The 16,788-nt window shown below is 32.8% G+C and overlaps 1 protein-coding gene across 3 annotated transcripts in view; it reads left to right on the top strand.

The window, feature by feature from the left end:
- The window catches only part of LOC126753325 (protein sax-3), a 293,802-nt gene that overhangs the window by 237,394 nt on the left and 39,620 nt on the right, over positions 1 to 16,788 (top strand). For all 3 annotated transcript variants that reach the window (XM_050464681.1, XM_050464680.1, XM_050464679.1), the window contains one exon: positions 15,687 to 15,877. In XM_050464681.1, the coding sequence (XP_050320638.1) occupies positions 15,716 to 15,877 (162 nt within the window). In that variant the 5' untranslated portion in view covers positions 15,687 to 15,715. The remainder of the gene's footprint in view (positions 1 to 15,686; positions 15,878 to 16,788) is intronic.

The raw sequence follows: 16,788 nt of genomic DNA, 5'->3' as shown, positions 1-16,788 counted from the left end.
TTCAAATCGATATGGCAGCCACCAAGCCGATCTGGCAACCCATTTCCGCTAGAAAATTAAAAATGCAGTGCTTTTAATGCAAAAAACTCTAAGTCACTGCATAATATTAAAAAAAGTTAAAAAAAATTAAAGTCAAATTAAGTGAAATTTTGAAGCGATCTGGCAACCTATTTCCAGTAAAAAATTAAAAATATACTGCTTTTAAACCAAACGATTTTAAGTCACTGCATAATATTCAAATAACAAAAAAAATTAAAAACTAAGTGAAATTTTGAATCATTGGCAACACTATTTTTTTACTTTCTAATGCGTAGAATTTAAGCTGCTTATAGATATTATTTCAAATGATATTATTTAAATATTTTGAAACATTTTTGAAAGAACTGAAAAAAACTAAAATACATAAATCGAGTGCTTATAATATTTAATACTAATCGATATGGCAACCACTTTCAAAAAATTAATAATATTTTTATTTTTAAAACTACTTTTAATCAATTTTCAAAAAAAAAATATTTTAAATATAATAAAAATTTTCTGTTGCAAACCGATCTGGTAAATTTATCGATATGGCAAACATTTTCAAAAAAAAAAAAAAAAAAAATTATATATATTTCTTTTCTAAAACTACTAAAAATCAAATTTCAATAAAATTTGTTTAAAATAGATTTAAAATTTTCTGTTGCAAACCGATCTGGCAACCCAGTTTCAGTAAAAAATCCAAATTATGCTCAATGCAAAACTTCCCTACTTCTAAGGAATTGTAAAATATTTCAAATATAATTTTTCAAAAAACAATTGTTTTCGATTATTGGCAACCCTATTGTGCCATATTATTTTATGTTCCAAATCAGCTTTTTATAAATATGTTTATAATAAGTAGAGAATTATCTTGAAACACTTATGAATGAAAAAAAAACTTTAATGATTATTATATCAAATTGTAATCGATTTGGCAACTCCCTAAAAACTGTATTTCATAGTTTTTTAAAACCATTAATAATTATATATCAATTAAATTGTTTCCAAATCGATTTGAAGTTTCAATTGCAAAATCAATCTGGCAACCCATTACCGGAAGTATAAGTAAAATTGCAGTGCCTTTGGGACAAAACTTTTAAAAAATAATTATTTAGTTTTTTTTTTAAAGAATATATCATATGTAATATTAATATTTTAATTATACTTTTTCTAATAAAATTAAAATGTTGCAATATCAAACCGCTATTTTTAACATTTCCAGCAATTTTTGTTGGTTGTTTTTTTTTTTGGAAAATATGGCAACACCAAATTTATACAAATTTTGTTTATTCGTCAAATCTCTTGAAAACCAAAACATTTTGGCTGTCCAACCAAATTTCAACATTTCCAGCAATTTGGAGCAAGAAAATTCTGAATAAACTGAGCTCCTTACTGAAGAAAAACTAAGCCTCGAAAGCGCTTAAGGACAGACATGTCAACTGCTAACATAAAGCACGAATTGCATACAATGCGAATGACGCTCACACCTGAATTTGCACACAGCAACAGACATATCTACACACACCTACACACCTTCTCATATAAAGAAGCACTGAGTGAAATCAGCAAACATTGCCATAGAAAGTCAGCAGCTGCAGCTGCAATACGCTCCCCACTTTGTGTCGCTCAATTGAACGTTATGTGTTTGTGGAAAGCAGGGAAGGCGTGGCAGGCAACTTTTGCCACAAATATTTTGCTGCCACACATTGTGGCAAGTGCAGCTGCAAACGCTAAGGTAGCCAGCTCGAAACAGTAGCAGAAATGGTAACAACATTCAAATTACAATGCAAACAACAATAAAAGCGTTGACTTGCAGTAAGCTTACTGCCACAGTAGTTGCCACTTGTCGTTTCTTTTGTTTGCAATTATTTGCATGGACCACTTTTGGCCGCCAAGGCATGTGGGCGTTCGAGACTCGCTGGCTCGCTTGTGCGCCAAATTGCCATTGTTTGGCACGCGTTGGAGTTGGGTTGGCGTTGTATGCGATTTTGAATGGTCATATGGGTATATAGACTATAAATTTATACAAAAGCTTTGTAGCATTGAACTATTTTCTATATCTAATGTGTCTTACACAGTTATAGGTGGAAGTATGCAAAGCCTTCTGAAACCATTTAAGTATAAAAATAATGAAAGAGTACTCCAAAAAATACCGACATTGCTAATTTAATACAGTGGAAACCGTTACTATTTTACATTATTCCTAATTTTGTGATTAATACGAAAGTTTTAGAATTTGGCAAGCGCCGTCTTTTAGGCTACTACCGTTTTCTCTTCCTTTTTTTTATAGTTTATTACAATTAAAAAATTTTGGAAAAAACATTACAAACAACAATTATCTCAAAATTATTTGATTTTTTAGTTTTATGGAAAATCCCGAAATTTCGGGATTATAAAAAAAATTCGGGATTATGAATTTTTTCGGCATTTAAAGATTGTCTATAGCTACAACTGCAACACCCTAAACTTTGCAATTAAATTGATTGATTTGTGAGTGTAGCAATTTATACGGTATTGTGAATATTTCGGGATTTTCTATTTACTGTCCCGAAAAGCAGAAATTATCATTCATAAATCATCGAAATGATATGCTTTCAGACCTGAAACGAAAATTATGATTTATTTTTAATTTTTTGGTATCAAATAAAATCCCGAAATTTCGGGATTATAAAAACATTTCGGGATTGATCCCGAATAACACCAAAAAAGTATAGAAAAGTATAGTTAATATTAAATTAATTATTATTATTTTTTTCGCTACCTTGTTTTCAATTTTTATGTGTTACTGTAAGCGTTATCTAACCTCCTCAAATGCGAAATAGTAAACCTCATTTTCGGCGTTATATTGAAAAGGGCTGTCAAAAACTTTGTTAAACTATCACAACTGATACTTGAATATCGTAAGCTTTACTCGTAAGCTTAGCTGAAATGGTCAGCATAGATAGCCGATTTTCAAGCCCCAAAAATCCTTTCGTAAATTTTCAATTTTTTTTATATTTTGAACAGAGTGTATTAAGTTTGTCACGAAGTTAGCTACAAACAGACTATCAAATCTTTGATGATCAGCTGGAAGAGTTGTGCTGATTTAGCCATGCACCTCTGTTGCAAATGTGTGAACTAGCTTATCAGTTCTTGAAACATCGACCTGAAGTTTCGCACACGTTCTTTACTCTTCAAGAAGCTGCTCATTTGTCGAAATCTTCGTTATAAGATCACTACAGGATATAATTGCCTCACAAACTGATAGATCAAAATGAAGGATTTATATGGAAACCCCGACTTATTGGCAAGATATCTTCACCAAATTTAAAACAGTTTATTATTTAAGTCATTGCTATAATATCTGAAGGAATTGTTCAGATCTGATACCTACAGCACATAGCTGTCATACAAACTGGTAGATCAAAGCTATGTCCTTATATGAAAAACTTTTTTATGCGCAAAATTTCTTTACAAAAATAATGAGATAATGTTGCAATAACCGAACAAATTTTTCAGATCGGACTACTATAACATATAGCTGTTGAACATGAAACAAGACTATCTCAAATGGAGGTCTCAACATATAATACATTATTTTAATTTCTATCATTTTAAAGCATAAAGGCAGCATCGAGTTCTTCATATACGTATTTTACTATCTGTCTGCGTATAAATTCCCATATATTGATAACTAAATATATATGTATGGTACACATATACGCATTTCTCATCATGGGTGGCCTCTATCTATCTTCAGTTATCACCATATGCATATGAGCTATTGTGCTCCTATTGTTTCTTGTTGTTTCCCCATGATTCAAACTGTGGTCATTAGAGTTGTAGAAATTCCGCATCATTGTTGTTTTTGCCTTTGCCACAATAAACGTCTGCATACCTGTTTTATTCTGCTTGCTGTCACCAGCTTTTATATTATTATTCTACCGTTTATTATTGTTGCTCTGCTTGCATGTGTAATTATTGTTTTGGTTTGTGTTATTGCGCCATGTTTTGATTAGATGCCCAGCAAGCGGCAAGGAAGCCGTGCTGTAACACAGCCAGGCACTCAAGGCGAGCAAAATCTACTTTAAACACGAGCTTGTGTGCAGTGGCTTCATGTGTCCTCTCGGTGTCTATTGAAGCGTTTTCCAGCATTTTACATGCTTTTTCTTGTCGTCTGTTTGTTGTTTTCTTATTTTGCTTACTTTGCGCACAAAGGCTTTGGCATTGATTTGAGAGGGGCTGTCAACGCAGCCTTGCATAGGGGCATGCAGCTGCATTTGTAGACTGGAATTTTTGCATGCAGCTCGAGTGTTGTTGTTGTTGCTGTTGCATACATGCCTTTGCATACATTTAGGCACATGCCTTTGCATTCATTAAATCGAACGCTTTGGGCTCACATTGCTTTCGGCACCGAGCGTATTCTCTACCAGCCGCCTGCTCGGCCTCCACTGCGTATAAGCAATTAAACGCTCTCAAGTGTGCATACGTGAGTGACTCGGTGTGCGTGTGTGTGTGGCATTGCTGACAACTTAATCATCACTCTGGCATGGCAATTTTCCTTCTGCTGTTGCATACAAATCATTGCAGGCTTCAACTTTTATGCGCCGATATTCATGCATTTGCAGTTATTGCGCAATATATGCTTAATGTGCATGTGTGTGTGTGCGTACGAGTGCTGGTGTTTCGTATTTGTCTCGTGCTTGTATGCAAATATTTAAGCGTATACCGTTATCTGTGTAATCGTTGGAAAAGTTTGCAAAGTGTCTGCTATTGCAGCTGCACACCTGCCTCGAGCTGTTTTTTGCCGCAACTTTCACAGTTATTGTTACCGTTTCCGTTTGCTGCCCCCGCCCCCGCCTGCCGTTGGTCATGCATACAACTCAGGTGTTGGGTTTACTTTTGCTTTCTCTCTTCTATTGAATGTGACATTCTGCGCCTGGAATTGCTGCAATTTAAAGAAAAGCAAGCAAATTTCATTGTGTCTGGGCGTTTGCGGTTGACTGCAATTGGCAGCCAGCTGGCTACGCTGCGGCGCTTATATTGTAGTTTGTTTGTTTTTTACTTTTATTGGCATATTTTATTCATAGGTGATTGCAGAAGTTGACAAACGAGGAGGAAATTCTTAAAGTTTTCATAAGTTTCGATGCGGCCACAAGCGATATATTAAAAACCAAAAAAAAAAATTTATAAAAAGATTTAAATAAATTCTAACTAAAAAAATATGAATATAAAAGAAAAATTAAAAAAAAAATAATGATATAAAATAAACAAATATTTTTTCTTAATTTTAAAATTTGAAAATATAAAAAATTCTAACTAAATTGTTTTCTTTTAATTTTAAATTAAAAAAAGTAAAAAAAATTAACTAAGAAAAATAAGAAAAAAATTTTTTAAAAATTAAATTTTATACGATTTAAAAAAAAAATTAAATATATAAGAAAATAAATAAAATATATATATTTTTTTAATTAAAAAATATTTAAAAATTAAAATTAAAAAACAATGTGATATAAAATTAAAAACTAAAATAAAAAGAAAATTCAATTTTATGTAAATTCAAAATTATAACGATATAAATAAATAAATTGAATAAATTTAAAACAAAAATGTTGACAAAAAGGAATAATAAAATAAAATTTTTAATTAAAAAAAATTAATGTAATAAAAAAAATTAATAATAATTAATTATAATAAAACGAAAATTAAATTTTAATATATTAAAGAAATTAAATACAAATCAAATAAATAATAAAATAAATTTTTGAACGAAACAATTTATAATTTAATAAATTAAAATTAATTAAATTTTAATTATTTTAAAAAAATTAGTTTTTTTCTATTTTATTTTAAAATTTTTAAGAGTGGGCTCCTTAAAAATAAATGATTTTTCTTTCAAAAATCTTTAAAATCTCAAAAAGTTTTATTAAAACTTACGTCCAGTAAAAAAAATTAAATATTACAAGAATTTTAAAAATTAAGCAAAAAAAAATAATAATAAAAAGATAACTAAAAACATTTAATAAAATATTATAATAGAAAATGAACAAAAGCTAAATTAGACAAAATTAATTTGTATATAAAATGAATTAAAAGAAAAAAACAAATCATATATTTTTTATAATAAAAATAATAAAATTTAATTTTTGTATTACTTATATAATATCTCTTTTTAAAAACAAACACTTTTCACTTTAAAAATTCTTTAAAAATTCTTAAAATTTCCAAAAAGTCTTATCAAAGCCTATGTACACTAAAGTTTGTTAGAGAAACAGAAAAACAATGCCTTAAAAAGGAAGGCAGTCAGGTTTCGAAAGCCAACTAGCAGCTGAGCCGCTGGTGATACCCAATAGCAACCGAAACCTTCTGCTAATACATTATTTACACTTCAAAATACATTAAATCAATACAAAAAGGGAAAGGAAGGTACAACTGGTTGGTCCAAAGGGAAATTTATATCTGATTTACGGCTTTTTTTTTACAAAATTTAAGCCAATTTAACTTTTTTAAGATCTACAGGAAATATAAATGTGTTTTAGAACTGTAAATTAGTAATTCAATAACAACAAACATGGAAAAGACACTCAGCAAACATATCACTGGCTGCAACACTTTTAAATGACGAGAATAGCATTTTACTTGAATTTATTATATGTAAGCTTACACAAAAAGTATGCTGTAAATTTAAAACAGACACAACAGTAAAAACTAGACCTGAAATAGTTACATAAGGTATAGTTTAGAAAATATGCTCTGAAATCGATTTTTTTTATAATTTTTATTAAAAATAATTTTAACAAAATAAGCGTGTGGAGCAGGTATGTAATATTTTTTTTTCTGAACTAGACCTTAACTAGTTACAAAAGGTATAATTTAACAAATATGGTTTGAAATAGAATTTTTTTATATATTATTCTATTCAAAATGATTTCAAGAAGACTTATGCCAAATTACTAATGGTCTAGTCGCGAACTAGTTACACACGGTATAGTTTAAAAGTATAAAATGGAAATGTTTTTTTATTATCAATTTAAAAATATTTTGATTAAAATATTTTACAAATGGCCGTCGGTCTGGTCTCGAACTGGTTACATAGGGAGTGGTTTCGAAATTAAGTTTTAAATGACAAATATTTTTTTTTTAGAACTTTCAACCCAAAATTTGTTTACCAAAGTTTTTGAGGAGTTATTGTCGGACTGGTTCCAAACTAGTTACAAACGGAGTTGTTTAGAAGTTACGTTTTAATGAAAAACTACTACAATTGTCTGTTCAAAGAGATGTTTATTCAAACTGATTTAGCAATTAACAATTTTAACTCTACGCTCAGATTACGCAGTATAAATATACGAATGCTATGTATTTTTCTCCTAATATTTATTTGCTACCTTACTAACCATACTTAAATAATCAAACAACTGAGAGTGTGTGGGTGTCAAAATGCGCTGACAAATGAAGAAAAATTGCGGAAAATCTCATAACAAGCTGTTTACTTATTCAAAACTTTAAGAAAAATGGCATTGAGGGCGCAAAATATAACAAATTGACAGGAGAGAAAAGCAATGCATGCAGCTAATACTTACTTTACATATAACCTATATACATACATATCTAGTATGTATATATTTATATATATTTCTGAGTATATCTGCGTCCTATGTATTTGCATTTGTTCGTGTGCCTTTATATTTGTAAGAAAATAAAGCGCTGACTTGAGCAGTTTATATGTGCAAACAACAGATTAGGTATCAAAAGGGCAACTGTGGCATTAGTAGCGGTAAATAGCAAGGTTTTTTGCTTAATATAATGGTGTGGGTGTTAAGGAGCACATAAATGGGATAAGAAGCTTAAAGCACGTGCAAAGCGCATATTTACACATTGACGACGGAAGAGCAACTGAAACTCGTACTTATTTACATAAACAATGCTATATATAAAGGCGGAAATGTAAATATAAAAAATGTATAAGTAATTCCTCTTGAGTGGTGTCTTTATATGTAAACCAGACAAAGCAATGAAGGGTGATTTTCTACTTCTTAAGCAGAAACATTGGCATCAGCTGTGTGTTGTGTGAGATCATGCCACCTAACAGCATCCAAGTGGCAATAATTGGCTTTAAAAAAGATTTCATATTTATACATATGTATATAAATATGTAATGTAGATATATGATGATATATGATTATTACACTAAAAGTATATATCATTATATAATATTATAATTTTATTTATTTCTGTACTTTTAGTACAAAATATTGAAATTATTCTGAAACAGTTGGGAACACTCACATATATATATTATTTGTTACTGAATTTGTCAAAAGTGTTGAAGTTTCTTCCAAAAAAATGCAAATTTTGATAGACAACGAAAATATATGTATGTATGTTAAAATAAAAACAAAGTAATATCACTTTTCATAAGTCTGAAGGCAAAGAAAAAACGCCATAATAGAAACCAGTCATATTGAACCAGAATTTGGGTTTTGGTTACAAATTGGTTACAGATAAGTTATATATAGGTTATAAAATGGTTATATATAGGTTATGTTATACATAGCGGAAGGTTGAAAATACGGTATTACAATAAAAAACTCAACTCGATTTTTTGATGATACTTGTTTTGCATTTTAGCCGACGATATGTATTTTCAAAAATTCATTTTCCCTCAATTTTAAAAAAATTCCACCTCTAGTGAATTTACTTATTTTATATTTACTATTTTATTTATTAATTATCATTTACCTGCCATCAGTTAAACGTTGCAAACCGCTTCTCCTACCTGCAATCAACACGCATACACTTACAAAAAAGCTTCTTACAAATTTAGTTACTCATCCGCCCTGTCCAACATCCAATTAAATCAACGTCAAGGCGCCATTAGCGATCAGCTAAGAAATTACGCAAATTTGTTGTTGAATTTTTACAAATTTATTGCTGCACACCCTTTCGCCGCTTGCCACAGCATGCCTCATGCTGCTTTAACAATTTTTGTTCATATTTTTAACCTCTTGAACGCTTTGGCACTCATTAACGCCAAGAACTCAGCAGCCTTTTAATGTCACTCAACATTTGCCGCCTTTCAACCAGCACTACTTTACATGCCATTCTACTGTTGTTGTTGTGTCTGTTGCTGTTGCTGCTACTGAAGCTTAACAAACTGAAAAGTGTTGACAGTGAAAGCTCAAGGCGGTGGGCGGCAAGTGGCATGCGACGCTTTGTCCATTAACGCCACTTGACCAGCAGCTGGTACAACAACAACAAGCATTAAGGTACAAGACAGCTTTGCGCTCACTCGCTTGGCGATATTTCGCTATTAATTATTAAAAATGCGCTAAACAGCTTCGCAGCATTTTTTTCTACGCGCCGCTATTTTTAAACTTTTCTTTGCCAAAAAAAAAATAAAATTTTTTTTCTGCAATATTTTTCTCTCTATACATTTTCTGCTTACAACTCATTTCCGTGTGCCCTTTCTAATGCACCGTTACTTTTTTTTGTGTTCACTCTTGCTGTCACTTTCCGCTGTCCATTACGTCGCTGTCCAAGGCGCTGGCCGGCGCTGAAGTGTGCGCTAACGTTAATGCTGGCATTGGCGGCCGCCGACCAAGCCTTTTTTGCGCTAATTTTTTGTCATAATTTTTAATTGACATTAAGTACTTGAATGCGCTTTTATGTGCTTTGACGACCGGCAGCCTGAAAAGCTATGAGTGGCAAGCAGCAAATTGGCAGAGCGAGAGGGAATGACGAACTGACGATGATGGCGGCTTATGGAGGATTATGGAGCTTATGATGGCTTAGGAAAAAGCAGTAAACAAAAGGAATAAAAAACAGAAAAAAAAATAAAAATTTAACAAAAAAAAATTTTCAAAAAACAACAACAATAAATTATGCTCCGAAGTAAATAAAGTCCTCAGCGTGCTTTGCGTTTATTGTGTGCGCATAACTTCACTCGGCGCTCATTGCCCTCTTTAAGACGCTGCTCATGTCCTTTTGAGGCGCTGTGCGGATTAGCAGCTGTCCAGCAGTTAAGCTCGACAGTAGTAAACAACAGACAACAAAGCAATTAGTAGTTAAGTTTTTTTTTGTTGTTGTCTTTTATTTTTATATTTATTACTGCCTTCTTTTTTAATTTTTTGTTTTCTATACTTCTTTTGGCAAGCTTGAGGAAAGTTCTCACTTAAATCCACAAGCATATTTCCTGATTTGCCAGCTGTTTGTTAAAAATATATATTTGTGTGTATGTGTGTGTATGTAAAAGAGCTGTCCTGCTACTAAATGAACTTAATTTTAATTACAAGACATTTACGAAATTAGTGAAGAGGTCATCAGTGAAATATGAGCATTCGCAAAGCGGCAGGCAATTTAAGGCGAAAATTTAGGCAAAAAAAAGTATAAAAGAAAGAAAAAGGTGAAAAAGTTGAAAATGGTCCTTTGAGTGTATTATCAAAGTAAAAAATATTTCTGTCATCCATATTGTTGTGTTCAGACTGAGTTAATTCTAGTGAGTGTTAATTGCACAAGCGTAACTACTCGGGTTCAAGTTGAAGGATAAATGAGTGCTTGTCAAAAGTGTGCTCGTTTTTGCTTTTGAGAGACTGGATGAGTGAGAGAATGTTTTCAAAAGTTTAGGAAATTAAGTTTAAGTTGGAGTGAAAGCCGTTTAGATGGTAATTTCCACTAATTTAATATGAGTAGCAGTGTTAAGTACTTTGGTATTCGTGGAAAGGTTGTTTTATTTTATAAAAGTTGTTTTTGTAATGAAAAGGGTTTAAGAAACAGGATTTAAAAGCGGTAGGAACTTAAAGATTGCTTAAATTGTTCTAATCGGGAAAGGTTAAATGAAATTTTAGCAACTTGCAAGCTTCTACAGTTGAGCTAATGCTGTGAATAGAGTGAAGCGCAAAGTCAAGATACGTAGAAAGCGAAAAAGGAACGGAGAACTGTGTTGAATACGTTTAAGAAATACTAAATATCACATTTCCAACATTATATGGTATGACACAATGTGACTGGTAGCAATGAGATATATGACTGCTACGACATCTATTGACAAATTACGAAAACGACTACCCAATATCTGTAAGGTCAAGTTTCATGGATTTCTTGCAGCTCTTTCTTTTGTATTTCGTTCCACAAAGATTTAATAAAAAGGCACTATTACAAACTAGTTCGCACACCTATGATTTTGTGTCTTAATTTAGTTGAGGAGGCAGACTATGATTTGACGTTTGTGTTGGCAAGAGCTTATAGTAATATACCGTCACCAAAAATGCATAGCAACCTGTGATCAAAAAAATCTAAATTGAGTTTTTAATTGCTTACAATTTACTACATCATATTACATAAATGTATCATAAAAGTTTAACCTCCCTATGTCAAATATAACCAAAATGTAACCAATATATAACTATAATATAACCAATATATAACTAATAAATAACCGATATATAACCATTTAATAACCAAAACTCAAAATTTGTTTCAATATGAGTGTTTTCTCTTACATTGTTTTCCTTCGCCTGTGAATCTATAAGAAGTGTTTTTACGTTATTTTGCCTTTAAGGTGAAGATATGTTCACATAATGTATGATAGAGTCTTGCATATTTTGACAGCAGCGCCATCTGTAAATGTCAAGCATTTATTTCCTGACGAGCATTTAGTTAAAAGCACCACAAAAGCAGCTTTTTGAGCCACAAGCGAATCATTTCGAAACTTATGCTGTGATCTTCATGAAATTTCAAAACTTTTTTTTAACCAAAAAATTGGTGCTTACCCGTCAAATACATTCCACCTATTTCTACAAAATTCTATTTCCAACAATTAACCTGCTTCTAAATTAAAACTAAAACCAGTTCTTTGCTAATCCTACCTTCTATCTTCTTTTCGAACTACCAGCATCACTACTATGCCGTAAACTGTTAATTTAGCTTGCTTTACGCTTGCCTGCATTCAATTTCTGCACATCACTGTCTACTAACTAGTCGTAATAGTTGTTGTGCTCTCACACTGAGCGTCCTCAACGTTATCCGCTTTCAATAAATCTACGGAATTTAATTTCCGGCTAAAATCCTGTAAACCACTAGGCATCTATCTTGAGCTTGTTATGCCAAAAGGTCGCAACAGCAACAGACAAAGTAAGAAATACACAAAAGTAGAAACAATGACAATAAGAATGGCAACAACAATAAAACAATTTAAGCAGTATTAACACCTTAATCCGTTCTACTCGCCAGTTGGCAAAAGAGAGAGATAGCATTCGGAGCCACTTTAGGCAAGAGTAGCTTCTTGCATTGGAAGTAAAATGCTACTATTAACTAACTACGCTTTGTGTTTCTTAAACTTTGGTATAAATCTTCTCCTTAACCCGTTTGGTTTTCCTCAAATCGCTCTGCTTTCCGCTTCTATTGCTTTTGGCTCTCCATTATTGTTGCTTTGCTTTTTTCTCCAAGTATTTTTAACTTTTCATATACTTCTAGCGTTTGTGTAATTACTTTGCATTCCACTTTTTAACACATTCTGTGCTATGCATACGAGTACAGGGTGGTTCATATGGAGTAACTGCCTGTTATGGTTTAAAAAAGAAAAATTTTATATTTTTTTGAAGGAGGGCACCTTTTTCCAAGACATTAGATAAACTATTGCTCTATTTCGATTGCTTTTGTTTTTGTTATAACGGCAAAAAATATTTCGGAAGTAATTTCGAAGAATAATGTTTAGATGACAGTCCCTGGCGGGATGAAAATCCGGATCCGTTTCGCTTACTTAGATCCGACTGCCTTGGAAACAGCCTCTATATCGCTCTCGAATGGCGAAATGGCACTTTGGTCAATATTCAGCAAAAGAAGTAATTCGAATTGGGTGCCATTGAAACTTCCCGAAACCAGAGATCTTCCCTACAACTTATCTTCAAGTTGGGTCACCAAAACTTGCTAACAAAGGATCTATAGCACTCACAATTTTAGAAATGACATTTCGAAGAATATTTTCATAAGAAAATAAGATCAATATTGTGAACTTTTCAAAGTGGCATTTTCTGAAGAATCCTAGAGATCACATAAGAATATTTCTCCCTCATCTTTCTACCGTCAAAGCACACTCTCTCTCACTACAAGTACAATTGAGCTTAACACACTTAATGATCCACCCCATACACAATCCTAAAACACCTTTGGCAAGCAACACTTGCGTCCAGCCGCTTACCAATGTCCTCTCCATACAATCTTCTTTATTTCTGTGTATTTATGTCTTTGAAACCGTTGCTTTACTCTGTTTCGATTTATATCTGTTTGTTTCTCATTAAAATTTATGCATTGTGTAATAATTTTTGTGGCCTGCTCTGCGCTCGGTATGCCCTCTCATTCTCTCGTTGCTTTATTGCATCACATTTGCTCACATTTGATGTTAATTCAATTGTTTGCTAAGTGAATTATGTCCTTTAACATCCTGTCGTGCTGGCAGCGCTTTATTTATGAGCATGTCTCTCTACTCACCTTCTAGCCGCTTAACTAAGTAAGGTTGGCCGTCTTTCGTTGGTCGACTGTGGCTCTCCGCTTGCCCGCTGGCAGCTTTCGATAATTGAGTTCTTATTTATGTTTATGCTTGCTTACTTTTTGTCTTTGCCTTTGCTTGGCTTTGTTTTTGTGTTGTTAAACATTTAAGGATTATCATCCTACTAAAGTGTTCTAAGTCTCCTTATTCGGCACTCACTTACATTTCCATCTACATATTGGCGGCGTTAATTATCGGGCATAGTGGTCACGCTGTGTCTTTGGCCGCGTAAACGCGTAATAAATGTTAATGTGCATTGAAATTTAAATTACCCATCGTTTTCAATTAGTTATTGTGTATCGCTAATTGGGATTCGGATTATTGGTTTGTGCAATTTATGTGGCTGCCGGGTCTGGTTCGGTGGTAGAATTATTTGCTCGTAAAGTGGAATTGTAGTTCGTAAAAGCTTTATTTAGTGGAAGTGTGAAAGTAATTTGCGTGGATATTTAAGCGGCTTTGATGAGACAATTTGGCTGCGACGAGTAAAATTTTTGCTTGAATTGGCTCATATATTTTAGAACAAATCCAAAATGAAAACGATGCTCATTGCCTTTTTTGACATCAAAGACATCGTTTAACATGAATTTGTTTCTCATGGACAAACCGTCAACGCCAAGTTTTACGTTGAAGTCCTCAATAGGCTCAAACGAAGGGTCAATCGGGTCCGACAAGACATCGCAGCCGATTAGAAGTTGCAACACGACAACGCCCCGGCTCACTACGCCTTTCTTGAGAACAGCTACTTAACCGAAGCCGGCATCCCAACGCTTCTGCAGCCGCCCTACAGTCCAGATGTACCCCCAGAACTTTTCTTTCCTTTCGTGAAAAGGACAATGAAAAGCAAGCTTTTTGGGGTGACAGAGGGAATCCAAGCGGCATGCAGCTCGGCTCTCAAGGCTATTCCGGAGAATGCCTTCAATGCTTGGAAATCGCGCTGCCAGCGCTTCATCGACGTAGAATGAGCCTATTTCGAAAGTTTTTAAATATTTGTACGATTGGTTCAATAAATTTTTTTAAAGCGGCTCAGTCCTATTACTTTCCGGACAAACTCTATGTGAGATTAGAACTTTATTTCTCAACAAAGCTGAAAAAGACGCTCGAAACTCCTGGTATTTTTGGTCCTTAGAAAAAAATAACTCCTTTTTAATTAATTCATCACGAATTGAAAAAAATCAAACATTTTCTTCTCTCAGAACCAGTTTTCGAATATTAACCAACCCAATTCATTTCAGTTTTTATGTCTCATTAAATTGTCTCAAAGTCAGACGATTTATGGGCACACAAATCAATTAATTCTCCTTTAAAATCAACCCTGAAAGCAGCTCACACGTAATTTATGTTACACAATGAGGAAAAATATCCTTCAAAGGACACTCTAAATTTAAATTCAAATATTAAAAGAACACTACGGGACCCCGCTTAACGGAAAATGTTGACGCATTCTTATTTACAATATTTACAATGTCATTAAAGTCGCTTGAAAGGCAGCCGATGACTTCGGAATGCAATTTCTACGAGCCTTGCGGGCAGAATGTGCGCGCCCGAGGAGGGCTGTTTAGTAAGATTGAGAAATCGCATGCCTGTTAAGAAGCGAAGCTGGATAGTCGATAGCCTCCCATAATGAGAATTGTTGTTGCTTGAAATTTAATTATGCGCTGGGATGTTTTAGGCACATTTACATTTCTTAGACAGATTTATGCGAAAACACAAGCGGCAGAAGTCAAGATGGGTATATGTAATCGAGGATATGTATGGATATCAGCGTGAGCAGGGTCAAGCAGCTACAGCATAATTTACGATAATATTTGACATTTTTAAGATGTTTTTTATTTTAATTTTTGCTGTCAATAAATTGTCTGTATGCTTATGGTGGGGCAGTAGGCCGCACGTTTGCAGTAGCGAAAATGGGCTGAGCAATTGCTTGATGCTGTAAGGCATTAGAATTATTGTGTTAATGTATAAGAGAGACTGAAGATTTATTATTATTTTCTTATTTTAAAATATTTGCTACGCAAAAATTATTTCTTGTGAATTTTTTTTACGTTTTTTTCTTTATTTTAGAAAATTAATCGTATTGCTATAAAATATTTGAATATCAAATTTCTCCCTAACTTACACACTCTCTCTTCTTGTTTGATTGCAGGCGATAATCCACGCATTATCGAACACCCTATGGATATGACAGTGCCAAAAAATGATCCCTTCACATTTAATTGCAAAGCCGAAGGTGATCCAACACCATCTATACAATGGTTTAAGGATGGCCATGAATTGAAAACGGATACGGGCTCACATCGGCTTATGTTACCAGCTGGCGGTTTGTTCTTTTTGAAGGTAAGTAAGATAATATAATGCTATGTACAAACATATGTATATAGCAATATAAGGACAGTAGCGTATACATATGTATATTAAACTGATACAAGAAGGCAACAGTAGCCTCTATGGTAAGAGTGCATAAAGTGAAGTTATCGAGGGTTATTTCTCTTTTCTTGCAGAAGGCAAGCCTGCTCATTTGTTTATTTATTCTCAAACATTTATGCATATATAATTAGCTAAAGTCACATTGTCAAACAGTATTTTGTTTTCGCATAAATGTCATGCATAAATATTTTCATTAGCTGATCAATTCATAGCATGCATTTAGGCGCACATCTCCCCATACCTTTTACGCCATGCTTGCTTTGATATTGAGATTATTTATGCAATATTTTTGCTCGTGCATAAATATTTTCAAGAAAATTTGCATGTATGTAAATTAATTTCGATTGATGATTGATTTAAGTGGTTTCACGCATGACTAAACGTTTGGGAAGATTGACATAAGGCATATTTTTTTAGGATAAATATTTATATGCAATGTTTGTTTACTGAAATATATTTAAGATACAGAAAATTTATTAATTTGCATAAAATTTTAACGAATTAAAGCAAAATTTTTAGAATTTGAAAGAAAATTGGACTTTGATATCTTGTATAAACCATATACTATATCACTAGTTGAAGTTGCCTTAACAATTATTCATGAGCATAATGAAAGGTTAACTTTTTAATAATATGTCGACATAGTTTCGAGGGCTTGAGCTTACACTTTCCTTGCTGACGAATGATTTTGGCAATTAAAATTATTTAAAAAAATGTTGTTGAAAAGCTTTGCACTATTAATGATTACCAAATGAAAGCCAGAGAAACTTTTGCTGGCCTAGTATAAAGAAAAACCGCGAAAACGTGAAAGCTCGTTCTAC

The sequence above is a fragment of the Bactrocera neohumeralis genome, chromosome 3 (assembly GCF_024586455.1).
Source record: "Bactrocera neohumeralis isolate Rockhampton chromosome 3, APGP_CSIRO_Bneo_wtdbg2-racon-allhic-juicebox.fasta_v2, whole genome shotgun sequence".
Taxonomy (NCBI): Eukaryota; Metazoa; Arthropoda; class Insecta; order Diptera; family Tephritidae; genus Bactrocera; species Bactrocera neohumeralis.
This window is presented reverse-complemented; position numbering and strand designations above follow the sequence as displayed.